Below are 23,612 nucleotides of genomic sequence, written 5' to 3'. Positions count from 1 at the left end.
GACTGAAGGTCTTTTTGTAACTGTCTATTCAAGAGATGTTAGCATTGCTGACAAGGTCACCAGTCATCAGCAACTGTGGATCAGCCACAACTGATAGTGGAATTTGTATTCAATAAAAATCTGGAATTAAATGATGACTATGAAATAATTGTCGATTGTCGGAAAAATCCATCTGGTTCACTAACATCCTTCAGGGAAGGAAATCCCTTAACTGGTCTGACCAATGTGTGACTCCAGACCCAAGGCAATATGGTTGACTCTTAACTGCTCTCTGAAATGGCCTAGCAAGCCACTCAGTTGTACCAATCGCTCAAGAAAGAAATGAAACTGGACAGACTATCCGGCATCAACCTAGGCATTGCAAATGACAATGGCAGAAACAGCCCTGTCGACCCTGCAAACTTCTTCTCACTAACAACTGCCAAAATTGGGAGAGCTGTCTCACAGACTAGACAAGCAACAGCCTGACATAGTCAAACTCACAGAATCATACCTTGCAGACAATGTCCCAGACACCACCATCACCATCACCATCCCTGGATATGTCCTGTCTCACCGGCAGGACAGACCCGGCAGAGGGGGTGGCACAGTGGGATACAGTCAGGAGGGTGTTGCTTTGGGAGTCCTCAACATTGACTCTGGACCCCATGAAGTCTTGTGGTTTCAGGTTAAACATGGGCTCTGACTGATTACCACGTAACTTCCTCCCTCAGCTGATGAATCGGTTCTCCTCCATGTTGAATAACACTTAGAGGAAGCACTGAGGATGGCAAGGGCACAAAATGTACTCTGGGTGGGGGATTTCAATGTCCACCACTAACAGTGGCTCGGCAGCAGTACTACTGATCGAGCTGGTCGGGTCCAAAAGGACATAGCTGCTAGTCTGGGTCTGCAGCAGGTGGAGAGGGAGCCAACAAGAGGGAAAAAACATACTTGACCTCATCCTCACCAATCTGCCAGCTGCAGTTGCATCTGTCTATGACGGTATCGGTAAGAGTGACGATCGCACAGCCCTTGTGGAGACGAAGTCCCGCCTTCACATTGAGAATAACCTCCATCGTGTTGTGTGGCACTATCACCGTGCTAAATAGGACAGACTTCATACAAATCTAGCAACTCAAGACTGGGCATCCATGAGGTGCTGTGGGCCATCAACAGCAGCAGAATTGTACTCCAGCACAATCTGTAACGTCATGGCCTGACATATCCCCCACTCAACCATTACCATTACGTCAGGGGATCATCCCTGGTTCAATGGAGAGCACAGGAGGGCATGCCAGGAGCAGCACCAGGCATACCTGATAATGAGGCGTCAACAGGACTACTTGCATGCCAAACAAGTGACATACAGAGCTAGGTAAGCCCACAACCAACAGATCAGATCTAAGCTCTGCAGTCCTGCCACATCCCATCGTGAATAGTGGTGGACAATTAAATAACTCACTGGAGGAGGAGGCTCCACAAATATCCCCATCCTCCATGATGGAAGAGCCCAGCACACCAGTGCAAAAGATATGGCTGAAACTTTCGCAGCAATCTTCAGCCAGAAGTGCTGAGTGGATGATCCATCTCGGCCTCCTCCAGTGGTCCCCAGCATTACAGATACCAGTCTTCAGCCAGTTTGATTCACTCCATGTGATATCAAGAAATGGTTGCAGACACTGGATACTGCAAAGGCTACGGGCCTGACAACATTCGGGCAATAGTACTGAAGACTTGTGCTCCAGAACTTGCTGCTCCCCTAGCCAAGCTGTTCCAGTACAGTTACAACACTGGTATCTACCCGACAATGTGGAAAATTGCCCAAGTATGTCCTGTACAGAAAACGCAGGACAAATCCAACCCAACCAATTACTGCCCCATCTGTCTACTCTCGATCATCAGTAAAGTGATGGAAGGTGTCATCAACAGTGCTATCAAGCAGCACCTGCTCAGCAATAACCTGCTCAGTGACGCCCAGTTTGGGTTCCGCCAGAGCCTCTCAACTCCTGACCTCATTACAGCCTTGGTCCAAACACGGACAAAAGAGCTGAATTTCAGAGGTGAGATTGAGAGTGACTGTCCGTGATATCAAAGCCACATTTGACCAAGTGTGGCATCAAGGAGCCCTGGCAAAACTGGAATCAATGGGTATCAGGAGGCAAAATCTCCACTGATTGCAGTCACACCTGACACATAGGAAGATGGTCATGGTTGTTGGAGGTCAGTCATCTCAGCTCCAGGGCATCTCTGCAGTTCCTCAGGATAGTAGCCTCTGCCCAACCAACTTCAGCTGCTTCACCAATGACTTTCCCTCCATCATAAGGACGGAGAGGGGATGTTCGTCAATGATTGCACAATGTTCAGCATCATTCACGACTCTTCAGATACTAAAGCAGTCCATGTTCAAATGCAACAAGATCTGGACAGTACCCAGGCTTGGGCTGACGAGTGGCAAGTAACATTTGTGCCACCAAAATGCCAGGCAATGACCATCTCCAGAAAGAGACAATCTAACCATTGCCCCTTTATGGTCAATGCTGTTGCCATCACTGAGTCCCATTATCAACATGCTGAGCAAGCATCATTCAGAAGTTGTCAGTAACTACTCTGTGTGCAAATTAAATGTTGGGTAGTCCCCTCCAGAACAAAACTCGCTGAGGACGACTGAAGAAGGTACCAAGTTTCAGAAACCCAGGGTGAAACAGTTTGCTGAAGTTTAGAGCTAATAGTCAATGGAACCCTGAACGTCTGCAGGCAGAATAAGACTCTGCTGAAGATTGGCAAACATTGTAAGGTTTTCAAACATTGCAGCGCAGTGATTCATGCTGCAGTAGGTCACAGTGACACAGCTGAAACCATGGTGGAAGATAAGGGCTACAGTTAGTCAACTTGAACACATCCAATGGAGGATGGAGCAGTAATTGTTTGCGTTGTACAAGAATGTTCAACAAGTTGATGAGAGATCGCAGCCAACTCATGATACGTTCCAAAACTGGACATATTCTTCTGGTTCTCCCCATACAACAATCAGGAGAAAGATGTCACTACACACACGCACACACACACACATACCACCACCACCACCACCACCACCACCTCCACCACCCACCCACCCACCCACCCACCACCGCTACCCCACCCCACCCCGCCGCACATCATCCTCTGTCTATACCATGGTCCATGTCCCCTCCCTCCCACACACTCATCCTGAGCTGGCATCCAAAGGCGAAGCACAGGAAAGACTTGTTTATCTCTTACCCGCTTCTCTCTGGGGAGGGTCTCTGGGAGGAAGAGGATGATGAAGACCAGGTCTGACACTGCAAACAACAAGGCAAGCTGTGCCGTCTGCACGAAGAAGCTGCCATCCTTCTCAGCGCTCGATGCAAAGTAAGCTCCAATCATTGGTCCAATCGTAAAGCCAAGTGAAAACGCAACACCAATCATTGCCTGCAGATTGGGAGAGAAGGGTAGAAACAGTGACTGCCAGAGATTAGGCCAGATGATTTGTTGTGCAGCCAAGGTGTAGCTCAGTAATGGCATTCAGGCCTCTGAGTGTGAGTGTTGTAAGTTTAATTCCCATTCCGCAGTGTGAAATCCAAGCTGACAGTTCACAACAGGACTAAGGCTGTGCTATACTGTCAGATGTTCTATCAGTGAGATCATAATCAGAGGCCCCAACTCCCTTCTCAGATGGAAGCCAAAGATCCTGATTCAGACCACCTTGAATGGCCTATTTTGTTATATTCTTCCGTTATTTGCAGAGCTCTGGCAAATCTGCAGATTGGATCAAAATCCTGGAATTCTCTCTCCAAGGGCATTGTCAGACAACATACAGCACGTGGACTGCAGTGGTTCAAGAAGGCAGCTCAGCATTACCTTCTCAAGGGCAATTTGGAACGGGCAATAAATGATGGCTCAGCCAATAAAGTTTATCATTTCACATTCCTCAGGACTGAAATGCAAAAAAACCAAATTTTAGCCACAAAACAACTATTTATACAGCATGAGAAGAGGATATGGATGAATTTAATCAGTTGTTGGATAGACAATGAATGCTGCATCGTCATGCCAACCAATCAACACCCTCTTCACCTGCTGTATAAATAGCTCATTCCTTCTAGAATTTGGTTTTCTTGCATTCTAATCCTGAAGAGTACCAGACACGAAATGTCGACTTCACGTCTCTTTTCAACAATGCATACGTTGAAGCCTTATTTGTAAATTAGCTCTTACCATTCCCTTGCTGCGGGTCTGTGGAGACGGGAGGTCGGCAATGATGGCAGTTGACAGGCTGACATTCCCTTTACTGATCCCTCCAACAATTCTAGACAGGAGGAAAATCCCAAAGTTCCGGGAGAGAGCCCACAGAGCGTAGGAAGCAATCAGCCCAGCCTGGCAAGCGGAAAACACAAAAGCAGAACTGTGAGAAAAAGCCAATTCCTTATTTCTTGTGCTGGCCACCTGGTGACCTCTTCCTCATGGGAAAACACACCAACTTCAGCCTCCCTGAAGTCACCCACTTGATGCAGTCCTCCAGTCCTTCATCATGACTGGGTCAACACTAAGTTAGGGGACTATTGGGGTTAATATTCCATGTGAGGAGCTAGATTGAACAGCACTTTCAAAGAGCCAGATGGTCAGAATGGCTTTCTTCAATGCTGTAAAATCCGACTCTAAGCTCCTGCGATTCTGTCAGGCATCAGCATGGGGGCACGATCAGTAGAACTGCAGTGGCGCCAAGGACTATGCCCTACTAACCTCCTTCTCACTGCAACAAGGGATAGACAACAAATGCCAGTCTCTCCAGAATCAACAATAAAAAAAAGAGTGGGTGGCAGCCTCATCAAGTGAAATATTCTTGAGGAAAGGTAACTTAAACATTCACTCCCTCGACCACTGACACTCAGCAGCAGTGTGCAGTGGATGTCATTTCCCTGGCCCTACACTCATCCCTGGAACATCTGCATAACAAGGACACCTACGTCAGGCTCCTACTCATGGACTACAGCTTTTTTTTTTATTTATTCACAGGATGAGGACATTGCTGGCTAGGCAGCATTTATTGTCCATCCCTAATTGCCCAGAGGGCAGTTAAGAGTCAACCACATTGCTGTGGGTCTGGAGTCACATGTAGGCCAGACCAGGTAAGGGTTGCAGTTTCTTTTCCTAAAGGACATTAGTGAACCAGATGGGTTTTTCCGACAATCGGCAACGGGTTCATGGCAATCATTAGACTCTTAATTCCAGATTTCTTTTTTTTTAAAATTCAAATTCTTGCATCTACCATGGCGGGATTCGAACCTGGGTACCCAGAACATTATCTGGGTCTCTAGATTAACAGTTCAGCGATAATACCACTAGGCCATCCCTTCCCAGCTCCGCTGTCAACACCATGATCCCTTCCAGACTGATCTCAAAAGTGTGTGACCTTGGTCTGGGCTCCGCCTTCTGCAACTTGATCCTCAGCTTTCTGACCCATTGGCTGCAATCAGTGATGATAGATAACTGCACCTCCTCCACAATTACACTCAACACTGGAGCCCCCCCACCCCAAGTTAGCATCCTCCGACCCCTACTGTACTCCCTGTGTACCTACGACTGTGTTGCCAAATTCCGAACGAACACCATCTACAAGTTTGCTGACGACACCACTGTGGTAGGACGGACCATCAAACAACGATGAGTCAGATTACAGAAAGGAGATAGAAGGCTTGGTGATGCAGTGCAATAATAACAACCTCTCCCTCAATGTCTGCAAAACAGAAGAACTGATCATTGACTTCAGAAAGAAAGGAGGACAACACACCCTCATCTACATCAACAAAACTAAAGTGGAGAGGGCCAAGAGCCTTAAGCTCCTAGGAGTGAGGATAACCAACAATCTGTCCTGGACTTCTAACGTAGATGTGACAGTGAGGATGGCACACAATGCCCTATCTTCCTCAGACGGCTCGGGAAATTTGGCATGTCCATAAAGACCCTCACCAACTTTTACAGATGCACCACAGAAAGCATTCTATCCAGGTATACAACGGCTCTGCCCAGGACAGTAAGAAACCGCACAAAGTTGTGTGCACAGCCCAGGCCGTCACAGAAGCCAACCTCCCACCCACAGACTCCATTTACAATTCTCATTGCCGTGGAAACACTGCCAACATCAAAAGCTCCTCCCACCCCAGTAATGCTGTCTTCCAGCTTCTTCTGTCAGGCAGAAGATACAGAAGCTTGAACACACGCACCAACAGGTTCGAGAACAGCCTCTTCCCTGCTGTTATTAGACTGCTGAATGGACCTCTTTAACTTCATTTAATGTTGATCTTGCATTATGCACCTCCTGTGCGGCCATAACCCTTTATGCCTCGCTCTGTCTAAACGACTTGTGATCTCTATGTCCTAATTTGCTAGGATCTGCCAGCACTGCTCACAAAACAAAGCTTTTCACTGTACTTAGGTACATGTGACTACAATAAATCAAATCAAATCAAATCACGTAGAAAATGCACAGCAGAAATTCACCAAGTCATCTCAGACAGCACCTTCCAAACCACTGAGCACTACCATCTAGAAGGACAAGGGCAGCAGATATAGGGGAACACCACCCCCTGCAAGTTCCCCTCGAAGCCACTCACCATCCTGACTTGGAAACATATCGGCCGTTCCTTCAGTGTTGCTGGGTCAAAATCCTGGAATTCCCTCCCTAACAGCATGGCAGGTCTACCCCCGCAGCACACGGACTGCGGCAACTCACCACCGCCTTCGCATGGGGCAATTAGGAATGGGCAATAAACACTGGTTCAGCCAGTGATGCCCATATTCTATGAATGAATAAAAATAATGATGCTGTTAAAGTGGGGCGAGGTGACCTACCCCTTCTGTCTCCCAAACGATGGCAGGAGTCTGGACAAATCAAAGTGACAAGTACAAAAATATAAAGAACATTGTTTGGAGTGAGCCTTCATTCCGTGATAGCACTCTCACGCCTGAATCAGAAAGCTAGGCATTCACAATCGGGGAGTTGGTGACATAGTGGCAATGCCACTGGACTAGTAACCCAGAGACCCAGCCTAACATTCTCAGGACACGGGATTGAAACCAAGCAGGGTGGCTGGTGAAATATGAATTCAATTAACAAAGCTAGCCTAATGCAACCATGTACTGTCAATTGTCGTGCAAATCTGGTTCACTGATGTCCTTTAGGGAAGGAAACCTGCCATCCTTACCCGGTCTGGCCTACACATACATCCACGCCCACAGTGATGTGGTCAACTCTGAAATGGTCTAGAGAGCCAATCGAACAACTAGGGATGGGCAACAAATGTCACTCTTGCCAGTGCCACATCCCATACAGGGATTCAATAGAACATCCCGTTCCAAACAGTTCCGCTGAATGGAGGTGAGGGTTCCACTCTCCGAACGCTAAACTGACATCCAGGCAGTTGTTCTTGTCTTAATAAGCTGCCTCAGCCTCCCATATCACAACAGCTCAGACGAACAGGAGACCAGAGTTCCAGTCTGCAAGCACCGAGTTCATCTCAGGCAGGGCAATTGATTCCAATGTGACAGACTCCACTTACCATAGTCAGCATCATCAACGGTCTCCGGCCAAAATAGTCAGAGGCTGCACCAGTCACAGGGGCTACGAGGAATTGCAGCACGGAGAACATGGATCCAATGAGCCCTGGGTTGATGCAGATAGAAAAGGAAAACAATGAGCAGTAAATCAACCTGCTTCAATGACAGCAATCCTATATCAAACCCTCATACATACTTCAGGTCGAGTGAATATCCATTTAATAGATTACTCTCTGCAGGACCGTGATAACAACAGTATAAATAACACCATTACAGCAGAGTACACACTATGAAATACAACCATTATGCTACACTACATTTATGTTTACAATGCAATAACTCAGTAAACAACATAGCTTCCTTTAACCAAATAAAATATTCTCACCCCCAAAGAGGACACTGTTATATTTTCTTACACTGGGAACCCCGATCATATCAGCAAACCAGGATACAGAATGTTGCAAGGATTGATAAACACCATCCTGTTGATAAAAGGCACAGTGAGTCAGAGTAGAGTGAAGAATAATCTATTAAAAATCTTATGTCAGCATTGCACTTTGTGTTAAAAAAAGTTGCTTGACATATTTTTGTCTCTTGTTTCCGAAGGCTTATTCCCTACGTCCACATTAATAATGGAAACCGCCCATGTAAATATGTCACGCTGTAGTTACACCATCCACTCAGTGGTGACACTGAAGACCTCAGTCTTGCATCTCCATTATCTCATTTTACAAAGAAAAATTGCAACCGTCTTTAATCCTGCGTCCTGAATTTGCTGTTTAATGATGAATGGTAAGAAATCTAAGCATTTATTTAAAAATAAAAACATCTTAAAATGGTGATTGAATTATGTCTGGGTGCGCCTATTTGAGCTCAGCCCTTCTAAACAAGTTGGAAAATGAACTTGACCTTAAACCACGTTGTGCAACACCACAGGAGATTGCACAGTAATACATATTATTAGCAGTAACAACGTATTCTGAGCTGACACACTGGCTTGGCAATGTTATCCACAAATAAAAGGAAGAACTTGCATTTATGTGTTGCCTTTCAATAGCTTCAAGGCATCCCATAATGTTTTAGTGCTGAAAGTTTGGACACTTGTAACATGGTAGTCAATATATGCACCACAAGATCCCACAATCAATGATGTGATAATGACCAGGTTTTCAGTGATGTTAGTTAAGGTTAAACATTAAACAGGACAATAGGGTTAACATAGAAACACAGAAGATAGGTGCAGGAGGAGCCATTCAGCACCTTCGAGCCTATTCCGCCATTCTTCATGATCATGGCTGACTGTCCAACTCAATAGCCTAATCCTGCTTTCTCCCCATAACCTTTAATCCCATTTGCCCCAAGTGCTGTATCTAGCCACCTCTTGAATACATTCAATATTTTGGCATCAACTACTTCCTGTGGTAATGAATTCCACAGACTCACCACTCTTTGGGTGAAGAAATGTCTCCTCATCCCCGTTCTAAATGGTTTACCCCGAATCCTCAGACTGTGACCCCTGGTTCTGGACACACGCACCATCAGGAACATGCTCCCTGCATCTACCCTGTTCAGTCCTGTTAGCATTTTATAACTGTCTATGACATACCCCCTCATTTGTCTGAACTGTAGCAAAAACAATCCCAACCTAGTCAATCTCTCCTTATATGTCAGACCCACCATTTCCGGAATCAGCCTGGTAAACCTTCGCTGCACTCCCTCGAGAACAAGAGCATCTTTCCTCAGAAAAGGAGACCAGAACTGCACACAATATTCTAGGTGTGGTCTCACCAAGGCCCTGTAGAACTGCAACAAAACATCCCTGCTGCTGTATTCGAAACCTCTCGCAATGAAGGCCATTTGCCTTCTTTCCCACCTGCTGCACCTGCATGCTTACCTTCAGTGACTAGTGCACAAGGACACCCAGGTCCCGCTGTGCACTCCCCTCTCCCTATTTACGGTCCTCCTAATCTTCTTTGAACGGTTCCAAGGAATCCTTGCCTCACTACTGTTCCCTCCACCAGACTGTCAGCACAGATTGTGTGCCTTGAAGGGGGTACATGTGTAGTTTTACCAAAATTATGCCAAGACTTAAAGAGTTAAATTATGGGGCCAGGTTTTGCATCAGCTTTGGGTCATATTCCCTAAAGTTTTGAAGGGTGAGGGGTGATCTAACTTCAGTCTTCAAAACGTTAAAATGACTGAATAATTAGATAGTGACAAAGTATTTCATGAGGTGAGGGCATTTCAGAATGAGGAGGACTTTTGCGTTAGAGGGAGGTTAGGGCTTTTTCTCACAAAGAAACTCAAACAGTCTGACCACAGGGTGGGGGAGTCAATTGAAACCTCCCAAGAGAAATTAATAAGAATTGTGCCAGGTAAGGATTTTTTTTCTTTTATTCATTCATGGGATGTGTGCAACTGTGGCTAGGCCAGCGTTTATTACCCATCCCTAATTGCCCAGAGGGCAGTTTAATAGTCAACCACATTCCTGTGGGTCTGGAGTCACATGTAGGTCAGACCAGGTAAGGATGCAGTTTCCTCCCTAAAGGACATTAGTGAACCAGATGGGTTTTTCCAACAATCGATAATGGATTCATGGTCATCATTAGATTCTTAATTCCAGATTTTTATTGAATTCAAATTCCACCATCTGCCATGGCAGGATTCGAACATTACCAAGGTTTCTGGATTAATAGTCCAGTGATAATACCACTAGGCCATTGCCTCCCCTTCAGTAGATACAGGTCATATGCAGGTGTCTTGTCTCAATGTACAGATCTCCCCTAACAGAATGAAATGGTGTAGAATAGGCTGGTGGGCTGACTGTCCTCAATGACCTGGAAAGGGACCCTCCTCAGTAACAGCCTTGCTATATCTGTGCTGCTGAGCTGACAGTGGGTGTCTGAAACAGTCCCCAGTAGTGCCACCCACCGAATCAACATCACACTCACAAACAAACAGCAGACATGGTGTGAGCATCAGGAAGTCTCAGTCAGCTCAGCTCTTTCACAAAAGCGATCGTACAAAAACAGAGCAGTTGTGGAGCTGCTATATACCTCCCAGCTTTTCCTTGGCAAGAAACACAGCTTACTCATCTATCCCCAGAGTCTGTCCCCACCCCCAGCTGGTCCTGAGTATGACTCAGCTGCATTCTGGCAAGATTTTCATAACACTCCCAGGCTTTTATACAAGGTCAAAACAGCGAGCAGGAGAGGGGAATGGAATCTTGGAAGAAAATCTCAAACGTGAAGGCATCAGAAAACCTAGAGACTGCACAGACATAGGCAGGGCTATATGTAACATTTTGTGAATTCAGGGTAGGCCAAAGGACTTTGATGGGGTTTTAAAGCCAAGCTACGCTGCTTCAATTCATAAACTGGCTGAACTCTGCCTGAAGGTTATGGGATGGAGGCCTATTTCAGGCTTAACTCCATCATCCGCTGAGGGAATGCTGCACAGTTAGAGGATTGTTTTCAGATGATGGGTTAAACAAAGTCCAGGGTGGTCATAACTGGCTTTCACCGGCCCAATTTCATAGACAAACTATCTTTAATCACTCAATTATTAAAGCAGTCTACCCCAGCTTGTATCACATTTGTGGGATCTTGCTGTGAACAAATAGTCTGTCTCACTTCTTACATTGGAAAAGGGAATACACTTCAAAAAAAAACTTATCTAACAGTAAGGAGAAAGAAAATCTTCAAGGGGAGGGTACACCATTTAACTAAATATTGAAGAAAAAGTAACATAATTGTGTAAAGGTTGGTGGCAGAAGAGTCACAGGCCATTAAAAACAATAAAGAATGACTAAAAGATTAAAAGGAGAAAAAATATCAGAGTACAGGAGAAAACTCTGTGGAAATATTAAACAGATAGTTAGAGTTTCTACAGATAATTAAAAAGAGTTAACAAAGGCCCAATAGAAAGTGAATCTGCAGAATTAGTAGTGCAAAAAAGCAAGATGGCAGATGAACTGAACAGATAGTTTGTATAAGTTGTCACTGTAGAGGATGCAAATAATATCCCAGAAATCACCAGGAAATGGAAAGGAAGGAGGAATTCAAGAAAATTACAATTACCAGGGCAGAGATACTAGGAAGTTGTTGGACCTTTGGGCTGACAAGTATCCAGGTGCTGATGAACTGCAGCAATGGCTATTGAGATAGTTGTTGCATTCATTTTAATTTTAGATTTGCAAATGGTCCCGTTAGCTTGGAAAATAGCGAACATAACCCCTTTATTCAAAAAGGGAGGGAACTACAGATAATTGGCATAACATCTGTCATAAGGAAGCCAGAAGTCATTATTAAATATGTCGTAGCAGGGCACTTAGAGAAGTTTAGGGTAATCAGGCAGAGTTGATATGGTTTTGTGGAAGGGAAATTATGTTTAACCAAGTTATCAGTGTTATCAGTGCTGTGGATAAAGGGAAACCAGTGGACGTATTGTACCTAGGTTTCCTGAAAACGATTAGGAAGGTGCCACATCAAAAGTTATTGCAGGAAAACACTTGGTATACGAGATAAAGTATTGGATTGGATATAAGATTGGCTGGCTAATAGGAAGTTGACCGTAGGAATAAATAGCTAAATTTCCAGTTATCAAAAAGAATTGAGTGATGTGCCACAGGGAGCGTGCTAGAGCCTGAACTACTTATAGTTTTGTGGGAGAAGACACCAAAAAAGGGTCACTGTTTAAAAATGAGGTAACTCAGAGATGAGGGGATATTTTTCTCACAAAGAGGATCCTGTGGCTTTGGAATTCTCATTCTCAAAAGGCGGGGGGAAGCAGTTTGTTTCAATGTTTTTAATACAGGGGTAGAAGACGGTCGATAAGCAAGGAGGTAAAAGGTTATTGGGGGTAGACCAAAATGCGAAGTAATCAGATGAGCTGTGATCTTATTTAATGGAGGAGTAGAGTCATGGGGCTGAATGGCCTAATCCTGTTCCAAATTCACGTGTTCGTAAAGTTGAGAGTCAACCACATTGCCGGGGGTCTGGAGTCACATGTAGGCCAGACCAGGTAAGGGTGGCAGATTTCCTTCCCTGAAGGATATTAATGAACCAGAAAGGAATTTAACAACTACAATTAATTGTAGTTACTTTCAAAATTATATTTATTGATGGAATTCAAATTCCACCAGCTGCCGTGGTAGGGTTTGAACTCAGGTCCCCAGACCATAAGCCTGGGCTACTGGATTACCGGTCCAGCAACGATACCATTACACCACCATCTCCCCTGCTTGCAGGATCTTACTTTGTGCAAATTAGCACCAGCAGGCACCCATTCCAGCTGAGATTTCAGTTGTTTCAGCGGCGGGAGTCCGGGAGGAAGCGCGAGGGCAGCCTGGGAAGGTGAGCTTTTCGGTGATAAAAGTCTTACCTCGCGTGACTGCGGCCTTTCAGTTGTTTCAGCGGCGGGAGTCCGGGAGGAAGCGCGAGGGCAGCCTGGGAAGGTGAGCTTTTCGATTATAAAAGTCTTACCTCGCGTGACGGCGGCCTTTCAGTTGTTTCAGCGGCGGGAGTCCGGGAGGAAGCGCGAGGGCAGCCTGGGAAGGTGAGCTTTTCGGTTATAAAAGTCTTACCTCGCGTGACTCCATTTTTGGAGTAAGTGAGGTAATATATTTGGGCGGTTGCTTTACCTGAAACACTACCTAGGTAGTGTCTCCCACCCATCCTCCTCCTCTAACCAAAAAAAAAGGTTCTGAGCGCTGATTTGGTAAGGCTACTAGTATATATATTTTTTAATTTGTCTGTTTGGGAATTCAGAACAGTGGGAATGGATGTTAGGGCAGTTGTATGCTCCTCCTGTAGAATGTGGGAGGTAAGGGTCACCACTAGTGTCCCCACTGACTTCATCTGCGGGAAGTGCACCCAACTCCAGCTCCTCAGAAACCGTGTTAGGGAACTGGAGCTGGAGCTGGATGAACTTCGGATCATTCGGGAGGCTGAGGGGGTAATTGAGAGGAGTTATGGGGAGGTAGTCACACCTCAGGTACAGGCAAAAAGTAGATGGGTTACAGTCAGGGGACGGAAAGGGAACAGGCAGAAGTGCAGGGATCCCCTGTGGCCATTCCCCTCAAAAACAAGTATACCGTTTTGGATACTGTTGGGGGGGATGACTTACCAGGGGTAAGCCATGGGGTACAGGTCTCTGGCACAGAGTCTGTCCCTGTTGCTCAGAAGGGAAGGGGGAGAGGAGGAGAGCATTAGTCATTGGGGACTCCATAGTTAGGCGGACAGATAGGAGATTCTGTGGGAACGAGAGAGACTCGCGGTTGGTGTGTTGCCTCCCAGGTGCCAGGGTCTGTGATGTCTCGGATCGTGTTTTCAGGATCCTTAAGGGGGAGGGGGAGCAGCCCCAAGTCGTGGTCCACATAGGCACCAACGACATAGGTAGGAAAAGGGATGGGGACGTAAGGCAGAAATTCAAGGAGCTAGGGTGGAAGCTTAGAGCTAGAACAAGCAGAGTTGTTATCTCTGGTTTGTTACCCGTGCCACGTGCTAGCGAGGCGAGGAATAGGGAGAGAGAGCAGTTGAACACGTGGCTACAGGGATGGTGCAGGAGGGAGGGATTCAGATACCTGGATAATTGGGGCTCATTCTGGGGTAGGTGGGACCTCTACAAACGGGATGGTCTACACCTGAACCAGAGGGGTACCAATATCCTGGGGGGGAAATTTGCTAATGCTCTTCGGGAGGGTTTAAACTAATTCAACAGGGGGGTGGGAACCTGAATTGGAGCTCCAGTGTACAGGAGGTTGAGAGTAGTGAGGTCATAAATAAGGTTTCAAGGTTGCAGGAGTGTACCGGCAGGCAGGAAGGTGGTTTGAAGTGTGTCTACTTCAATGCCAGGAGCATCCGGAATAAGGTGGGTGAACTTGCAGCATGGGTTGGTACCTGGGACTTCGATGTTGTGGCCATTTCGGAGACATGGATAGAGCAGGGACAGGAATGGTTGTTGCAGGTTCCGGGGTTTAGATGTTTCAGTAAGATCAGGGAAGGTGGTAAAAGAGGGGGAGGTGTGGCATTGTTAGTCAAGGACAGTATTACGGTGGCAGAAAGGACGTTTGATGACAACTCGTCTACTGAGGTAGTATGGGCTGAGGTTAGAACCAGGAAAGGAGAGGTCACCCTGTTGGGAGTTTTCTATAGGCCTCCGAAAAGTTCCAGAGATGTGGAGGAAAAGATTGCAAAGATGATTCTGGATAGGAGCGAAAGTAACAGGGTAGTTGTTACGGGGGACTTTAACTTTCCAAATATTGACTGGAAACGCTATAGTTCGAGTACTTCAGATGGGTCAGTTTTTGTCCAATGTGTGCAGGAGGGTTTCCTGACACAGTATGTAGATAGGCCAACAAGAGGCGAGGCCACATTGGATTTGGTACTGGGTAATGAACCAGGCCAGGTGTTAGATTTGGAGGTAGGAGAGCACTTTGGTGATAGTGACCACAATTCGGTTACGTTTACTTTAGCGATGGAAAGGGATCGGTATATAAAGCAGGGCAAGAGTTATAGCTGGGGGAAAGGCAACTATGAGGTGATGAGGCAAGATTTAGGATGCATAGGATGGAGAAGGAAACTGCAGGGGCTGGGCACAATTGAAATGTGGAGCTTGTTCAAGGAACAGCTACTGCGTGTCCTTGAGAAGTATGTACCTGTCAGGCAGGGAGGAAGTGGTCGAGCGAGGGAACCGTGGTTTACTAAAGAAATTGAATTTCTTGTCAAGAGGAAGAAGGAGGCTTATGTACAGATGAGGCGTGAAGGCTCAGTGAGGGCGCTTGAGAGTTACAAGTTAGCCAGGAAGGACCTAAAGAGAGAGCTAAGAAGAGCCAGGAGGGGACATGAGAAGTCTTTAGCAGGTAGGATCAAGGAAAACCCTAAAGCTTTCTATAGATATGTCAGGAATAAAAGAATGACTAGAGTAAGATTGGGGCCGGTCAAGGACAGTAGTGGGAAGTTGTGCGTGGAGTCCGAAGAGATAGGAGAGGTGCTAAATGAGTATTTTTCATCAGTATTCACGCAGGAAAAAGACAATGTAGTCGAGGAGAATACTGAGATACAGTCTATTAGACTAGACGGGATTGAGGTTCATAAGGAGGAGGTGTTAGCAATTCTGGAAGGTGTGAAAATAGATAAGTCCCCTGGGCCGGATGGAATTTATCCTAGGATTCTCTGGGAAGCTAGAGAGGAGATTGCAGAGCCTTTGGCTTTGATCTTTATGTTGTCATTGTCTTCAGGAATAGTGCCAGAAGACTGGAGACTAGCAAATGTTGTCCCCTTGTTCAAGAAGGGGAGTAGAGACAACCCTGGTAATTATAGACCAGTGAGCCTTACTTCGGTTGTGGGTAAAGTGTTGGAAAGGATTATAAGAGATAGGATTTATAATCATCTAGAAAGGAATAATTTGATTAGGGATAGTCAACACGGTTTTGTGAAGGGTAGGTCATGCCTCACAAACCTTATTGAGTTCTTCGAGAAGGTGACCAAACAGGTGGATGAGGGTAAAGCGGTTGATGTGGTGTATTTGGATTTCAGTAAAGCGTTTGATAAGGTTCCCCATGGTACTCTATTGCAGAAAATACGGAGGCATGGGATTGAGGGTGATTTAGCGGTTTGGATCAGAAATTGGCTAGCTGTAAGAAGACAGAGGGTGGTGGTTGATGGGAAATGTTCATCCTGGAGTTCAGTTACTAGTGGTGTACCTCAAGGATCTGTTTTGGGGCCACTGCTGTTTGTCATTTTTATAAGTGACCTGGATGAGGGCGTAGAAGGATGGGTTAGTAAATTTGCGGATGACACCAAAGTCGGTGGAGTTGAGAATAGTGCAGAAGGATGTTGTAGGTTACAGAGGGACATAGATAAGCTGCAGAGCTAGGCTGAGAGGTGGCAAATGGAGTTTAATGCCGAAAAGTGTGAGGTGATTCACTTTGGAAGGAGTAACAGGAATACAGAGTACTGGGCTAATGGTAAGATTCTTGGTAGTGTGGATGAGCAGAAAGATCTCGGTGTCCATGTGCATAGATCACTGAAAGTTGCCACCCAGGTTGATAGCGTTGTTAAAAAGGCGTACAGTATGTTAGGTTTTATTGGTAGAGGGATTGAGTTTCGGAGCCATGAGGTCATGTTGCAGCTGTACAAAACTCTGGTGCGGCTGCACTTGGAGTATTGCGTACAGTTCTGGTCACCGCATTATAGGAAGGATGTGGAAGCATTGGAAAGGGTGCAGAGGAGATTTACCAGGATGTTGCCTGGTATGGAGGGAAGGTCTTATGAGGAAAGGCTGAGGGTTTTGAGGCTGTTTTCGTTAGAGAGAAGAAGGTTAAGAGGTGACTTGATAGAGACATACAAGATGATCAGAGGATTAGATAGGGTGGACAGTGGGAGCCTTTTTCCTCGGATGGTGATGGCTAGCACGAGGGGACATAGCTTTAAATTGAGGGGTGATAGATATAGGACAGATGTCAGAGGTAGGTTCTTTACTCAGAGAGTAGTAAGGGCGTGGAATGCCCTGCCTGCAAAAATAGTAGACTCGCCCACTTTAAGGGCATTTAAATGGTCATTGGATAAACATACGGATGATAATGGAATAGTTTAGGTTAGATGGGCTTCAGATAGGTTTCACAGGTCGGCGCAACATCGAGGGCCGAAGGGCCTGTACTGCGCTGTAGTGTTCTATGTTCTATGAGATGTCTCCTCTCCTTCATTGAAGAGCTTTATCTTCTGTTACAATCCTACCACCGTTCAGAAGAGTTTCTACCCCTCACTGCCCTCAGCAGACAATCTGTGGCTTTTCACCTTCAAAAAAAATACTTCAACAAAAAAAAAGGGAGTGGGAGATAATTGGCAGAACAGAGACAACAAATCCAGAACAAAGCTTTGGTTGTTACCAGTTCCTCCTTCCTTTCATAACAAGACAACAGAACCTGGATTCAAGGCAAGGTTAGGAATAGTTGCCAGGAAATATTTATTCACACAGAGGGATAACCAAAAACAAGAATAACTAGCATTTCTGCAGCATCTGTCACTTGCAGGAAGACGTCCCAAAAACAATTTTATATTTTAAGGAGGGGCACAGCTATGCAGCCAAGCAGGATGTGAAAAGAGACAGGAGCAGAAAGCTGGCGGGAAAATGACAGGAAGACTCAAAGACATGGCTCAAGAATGTATTTGAGGAGATTTTGAAAATGAGAACGAAGTTAAGGGCCTGAAGTGTATTGTCTTACATCATAAGACCAAAGGAAATAGGTACAGGGGAAGCACTTTCTTTGAATGCTTTTAATGCAGGGCTGGAAGACCCTTGATAAGCAAGGAAGTGAAAGGTTATTGGGGAAAATCCTGGCCCCTTGAGCCTGCTCTGCCATTCAACAGGATCGTGACCGATCAGTTCATTCCTCACATCCACCTTCCTGTGTTTTCTCTGTAACCCTTGATTGCCTGACTGATCAAGAATTTATGTATCACAGTCTTAAATATACACAAGGACTATGTCCCTACAGCTCTTTGCAGCAAGGAGTTCCAAAGACTCTCCACCCTCTAGAGAAGAAACTCCTCCTCATCTCAGCCTTAAATTTGCACCCCTTTATTCTGACATTATGCCCTCTGGTCCTAGACTCTCCCATGCAGGGAAGCAGCCTCAGTATTTTCCCTGTCAGGCCTCTTAAGAATTTTTTTTAATTCATTCACAGAATGTGGGTTCCTATACGTTTCAATGAAATCACCTCATTCTTCTAAACTCCTGTCAGTAGAGTCCCTACTTAGCCTTAGCTCAAAAGACAATCCCTCCAGATTGGCGATTATCCTAGTGAACCTTCTCTGAACTGCCTCCACTGAAATGATATCCTTCTTTTAACAAGGGGACCAAAACTGCTCCCAGTACTCCAGGGTGTGGTCTGACCAGCACCTTGTACAGCTGCAGTAAGACTTCCCTACTCTTATACTCCAACATCCTTGAAATAAGGGCCAACATTCCATTAATCGTCCTGATTACCTGCTGCACCTGTGCTCTAGCTTTCTGTGTTTTATGCACAAGTCCCCCCAGGTCCCTTTGTGTTGCAGCTTTCTGCAATTTTTCCGTACTTTTGTTCTCCCATTGAAAATAAACAATTTATAGTCTATTAAACTCCATTTGCCAACTTTTTGCCCACTTACCTAACCTAACTCGCTGTAACCTGCTGGTATCCCTCGCACAACTTACCTTTCCACCTATTTTTCTGTCATCTGCAAATCGATCTACAATAAATCGCTCCCTTCATCCAAGTCATTAATATAAATTATAAACAGTTGTGGCCAAACTGAAAAAGAACCCCTTATCCCCATTATCCTGCCCATTAGCTAAGTCACTATCCATATCAATATACAACCTCCAACACCATGGGCTCTTATGACTTAACCTTTGTTTTGAGGTACTTTATTGAACATCTTCTGGTGGCTCAGTGGTTAGCACTACTGCCTCACTGCGCCAGGAACCCGAGTTCGATTCCACCCTCAGGCGACTGTTTGTGTGGAGTTTGCACATTCTCCCCTGTGACTGCATGGGTTTCCTCCCACAATCCAAAGAAGTGCAGGCTAGGTGGATTGGCCATGCTAAATTGTCCCATAGTGTCCAGGATGTGTAGATTAGGGGAATGGTTCTGGGTGTGATGTGTTGAGGGCCGGTATGGATCTGTTGGGCCAAAGGGCCTGTTCCCATGCTATAGAGATTCTATTAATCTAAGTCCAAATACAACACATCTACTGGTTCCCTTCTATCCACTCTGATTGAGACTTCCTCAAAAATTAAAAGATTAGTCAGATACAATTTCCTTCTCACAAACCCATGCTGACTCTGCTTGATTAGATTATGATTTTCCAAATGTTCTGATATTGCTTCCTTAATAATTGATTCCAACATTTTTCCAACAATAGATATTTGGCTCATCAGCCTATAGTTACACACTTTTTGCCACCCTCCGTTTTTGAATAAGGGTGTCACTTTGGCAGTTTTCCAATCATCTGGAACTCCTCCAGAATCCAGGGACATTTGGAAAATTACAACCAATGCAACCACTACCTGTGCAACTACCTCTTTTATCAGGGCTGGGGGTCTTATCCACCTGTAGCCCCATTAGTTTTTCTAACACTACTTGTCTAGTGATGGTGGTATTTAATTCTTCCTGCTATTCTTCAGTATTAAAGGATGTTCAAAGTATCTTCCACCATAAAGACTGATGCAAAATATCAATTTAAGTCCTCTGCCATTTCCTTGTTCTCCAAAACTATCTCCCCACATTCATTTTCTAATAGGCCCGTATTCACTTTGACCTCTCGCTCTCTCTCTCTCTCTCCCTTTTTATATATTTAAAGAAGCTCTTGAACGAGCAGGTACCAGAGTGGACTGGTGGGAGTCAGCTTGGGGAGTGTTACAAAGAATCCCAGCATGGAAGGAATATTTATTTCGAGTGTGGAGAAGGCTTATGCCGTATAGCATTAACAATGGGCGGGAACCTGATCGAGGTGTCCAAAATTATTAAGGGCAATGATAGGATGTAGGAAGAAACCTACTCACTAAGTGGAAGAGTCAAGGACCAGGGCACAACAAAAAGGAGCAGGAGGTTCAGAGGGATCTGAAGAATAATATTTTCCCAGAGGGTGGTGGATATCTGGAACTCACTGCCAATTTAGATGAGCACTTGAAATGCCATAGCATTCAAGTCAATGGGCCATAAGTTGGGAAATGGAATTAGAACAGATGGATGCTTGATGGCCAGCATGGACACAATGGGCTGAAGGGTCTATTTCTGTGCTGTAAAAAGTTTATGACTCTAACACTGACAGGACACTGCACTCAATTCTGGTCTGCCTCCTATAGAAAAGATATTGTTAAACTTTAGAGGGTAAAGAAATGATTTACAAGGATGTTGCCAGGATTGGAGGGTTTGAACTATAGGAAGAGGCTGAATTGGCTGGGGCTATTTTCCTGGAGCATCGGAGGCTGAGGGGTGACCTTATAGAGTTTTACAAAATCATGAGAAGCATGGATAGGCTGAATAGCCAAGGTCTTTTCCCCAGAGTAGGGGAGTCCAAAACTAAGAGGCCATGGTTTAAGGTGAGAGGGGAAAGATTTAAAAGGGCCCTAAGGAGCAACTTTTTCACACAGAAGGTGGTGCATGTATAGAATGAGCAGCTAGAGGAAGTGGTGAAGGCTGGTACAATCACAACATTTAAAAGGCATCTGGATGGGCACATGAATAAGAAGGGTTTAAAGGGATGTGGCCAAATGCCGGCAAATGGGACTAGATTAACTTACGATATCTGGTTGGCATGGACAAGTTGGACTGAAGGGTCTATTTCCGTGTCGTGCACCTCTATGAGTTACACTAAATAAATATATCTCCCTGACTTCTCGAATGCAGCAGGTCCTTTATGGCTAAGGAGAATGGGTAGGCTGGGCAGCCACTGTAGATATCTTGACCCTAATATTTACTGGTGTTAACATCCAATCTGTATTCCACCCATGACATTTTCTTTCATCTATGATTGTGGTTAGCTAACAATGTGACAATGACCAGATAATCTGATTTCTGTGATGTAGATTAAAGGATAAATATTGGCCAAGACACTGGGGAGAACTCACCTTCCTTGAAAGGGAAGCCATGGGACCATTTGCAGCCACCTGATCAAGTGAGACCTTGATTTAACATCTCATCTGAAAGACAGCACCTCTGACAATGCAGAACTCCCTCAGGGTCACACTGGAGAGTTGTTTGATTTTTGGCTTAAGCCCTTGAGTTGGACTTCAGAAGTCAGGTCAGAGGCCACAGTTGACATCAAGTTTCTCAATGGTGAACAGAGTTAATTATTTATTAATTTTTTTTAAACTGAATTTCCCGGATTCTCTGCCTAATCACAGAGGTAGATTTTTTTTTTCTTTAATCATTAACGGGATGAGGGCATCGCTGGCCAGGCAGCATTTATTGCCCATCCCTAATTGCTCAGAGGATTGTTAAGGGTTGCTGTGGGTCTGGAGTCACATATAAGGGTGCAGTTTCCTCCCTAAAGGACATTAGTGAACCAGATGGGTTTTTCCGACAATTGACAATGGATTCACGGTCATCATTAGATTCTTTATTCCAGATATTTATTGAATTCAAATGCCACCATCTGCCATGGTGGGATTCAAACCCAAGTCCCCGGAAGATTAACTGGGTCTCTGGATTAACCGTCCAGCGATAATATCACTAGGCCATAGCCTGATAAAGGTTATGGGCAGAGAATCAAAGCAGTTTTTTTAAAATTCATTCATAAATAGTGGGCATCACTGGTTTAGTCACATTACATGGTCATACAACAGTTAAGAGTCTGTGGGTCAGGAGACATATGAAGGCCACACCAGTTAAGGATGGTGAATTTTTGTCCTGAAAGAGCATTGGTGAAACAGAACGGCTTTTTTTTTAAACAACAATGACTACGTGCTCACTATTAAGCTAGCTTTTTATTTCAAGTTGTTTATTGAGATTCCCCATTAGTCATGGTGGGATTTGAACCCATATCCCCACAAAATTAGCCTCGGCTTCTGAACCACTAGCCACCGCCTCTCCACAAGATTTTAGAGAGGTGATCACCCACTGACACAAAAACAGAAATTACTGGAAAAGCTCAGCAGGTCTGGCAGCATCTGTGGATAGAAATCAGAGTTAATGTTTTGGGTTAAGTGACCCTTCCTCAAAACATCTTGTGACCCATTGAGTGCACTGCAAAGATTCAGGCAGGATGACGTTTGGATTTGTTATAAATGGACAATATTCAAGTCCCCAGCACCAACATCTTCTCTTCAAAGAGCCCAAGTCAAATCATAGAGTCCGAGTGTATATGAGGTGTACATTCAGCCCATCATGTCGATGCTAGCTCTTTGGAACAGCACCTCAATTAAATTGCTCCTTAACCTTTCTCTGCTCCAAGGAGAACAATCCCGGCTTCTCAATTCCTTCCATAAAACTAAAGTCCCACAAAGCTGGTCCCATTGTAGTAAGTTTCTTCTGCACCCTTTCCAAAGCTGCGATATTCTTCCTAAAATATCGTGCCCGGGATTGAAAATAACACTTGAGCTGAGGCCTAACATGAGATTTTTGCATAATATCTATGCTGTTCTACTCAAGGCCTCTATTTATAAAGACAATTTTAATGGATAACGTCTATGCTAATTATGCTGAATTCTTGAGTAGAACTCAATTTATCTCTTTATTGATAACACATCCTATTGTTAGTGGCAACATACAGCCCACTGACCAGGAACATACGGAAAGTACATATTAATATATGTCTGGACATTTCTCTTTACCATAAAGTATGATATAATGAGCTAAATCTCACTTGCACTCACGTGATCAGTCTTTCCATAATATTCCAGTATGGAAGGCAGCAGCGGTAAGATGAGAGTAAACCCAAGCAAATCGATCAGAAGCATCAAGAAAACAATAGTGATGATGTGTGAGGACCCATCATGGCTGTTGGCTTCAGTCTTGGCCTCACTGCTTCCTCGACCACTGCTGTGCTGTTCTCTTCTCTCCATGGTTTACAATAGTCTGTCTAAAAGGAAACAAGAAACATATTTCTTTTCTTTCTCTCTCCTCCCCTCCTTGCCGTTTCCAATTTCACCTTCCCCTCAGGGTCTAAAAGGGAGGAGGGAAATGGGGCCTAAACTACTGAGTCATTGTGTATTGAATTCCTTCTGCAGCACCCAATAAGAATCTGACAACACTTTCACACATAACAAGATCAATCTATTTGCACAACAAATGACAAGAAACAGAGTGTTTAACTGAACTCTAACTTAAGCAAGAAAGATATCACATCGTTAACTTATGGCAGATAGTCTTTCAGTTCAGAGAAGGTTCACTACAATGATCCCCAGAGGGGGAGGGATGAATGAGTAAATGTTAAACAGGTTGGGACTCCACTCATTGGAGTTTAGAAGAATAAGAGGTGATCTCAATGAAACATACAGCATTCTTAAGGAGCTTGACAGGGTAAATGCTGAGAGGACGTTTCCCCTCATGGGACAGTCTAGGGCCAGAAGGC

The 23,612-nt window shown here is 44.9% G+C and overlaps 1 protein-coding gene across 1 annotated transcript in view; it reads right to left on the bottom strand.

The window, feature by feature from the left end:
* mfsd10 (major facilitator superfamily domain containing 10) overlaps positions 1-23,188 on the bottom strand; it is a 45,243-nt gene extending 22,055 nt beyond the window's left edge. The window contains exons 1-5 of the mRNA XM_048595433.1: positions 22,915-23,188; positions 7,940-8,036; positions 7,557-7,660; positions 4,216-4,374; positions 3,241-3,429 (exon numbers count right to left, since the gene is read on the bottom strand). Coding sequence (XP_048451390.1) covers positions 3,241-3,429; positions 4,216-4,374; positions 7,557-7,660; positions 7,940-8,036; positions 22,915-23,103 — 738 coding nt within the window. The 5' untranslated portion in view covers positions 23,104-23,188. The remainder of the gene's footprint in view (positions 1-3,240; positions 3,430-4,215; positions 4,375-7,556; positions 7,661-7,939; positions 8,037-22,914) is intronic.
* Positions 23,189-23,612: the final 424 nt, after the last annotated feature.

The sequence above is a fragment of the Rhincodon typus genome, chromosome 3, assembly GCF_021869965.1.
Source record: "Rhincodon typus isolate 14 chromosome 3, sRhiTyp1.1, whole genome shotgun sequence".
Classification (NCBI taxonomy): Eukaryota; Metazoa; Chordata; class Chondrichthyes; order Orectolobiformes; family Rhincodontidae; genus Rhincodon; species Rhincodon typus.
Note: the sequence above shows the minus strand (reverse complement) of the source record. Positions and strands in the feature narration are given on the sequence as shown.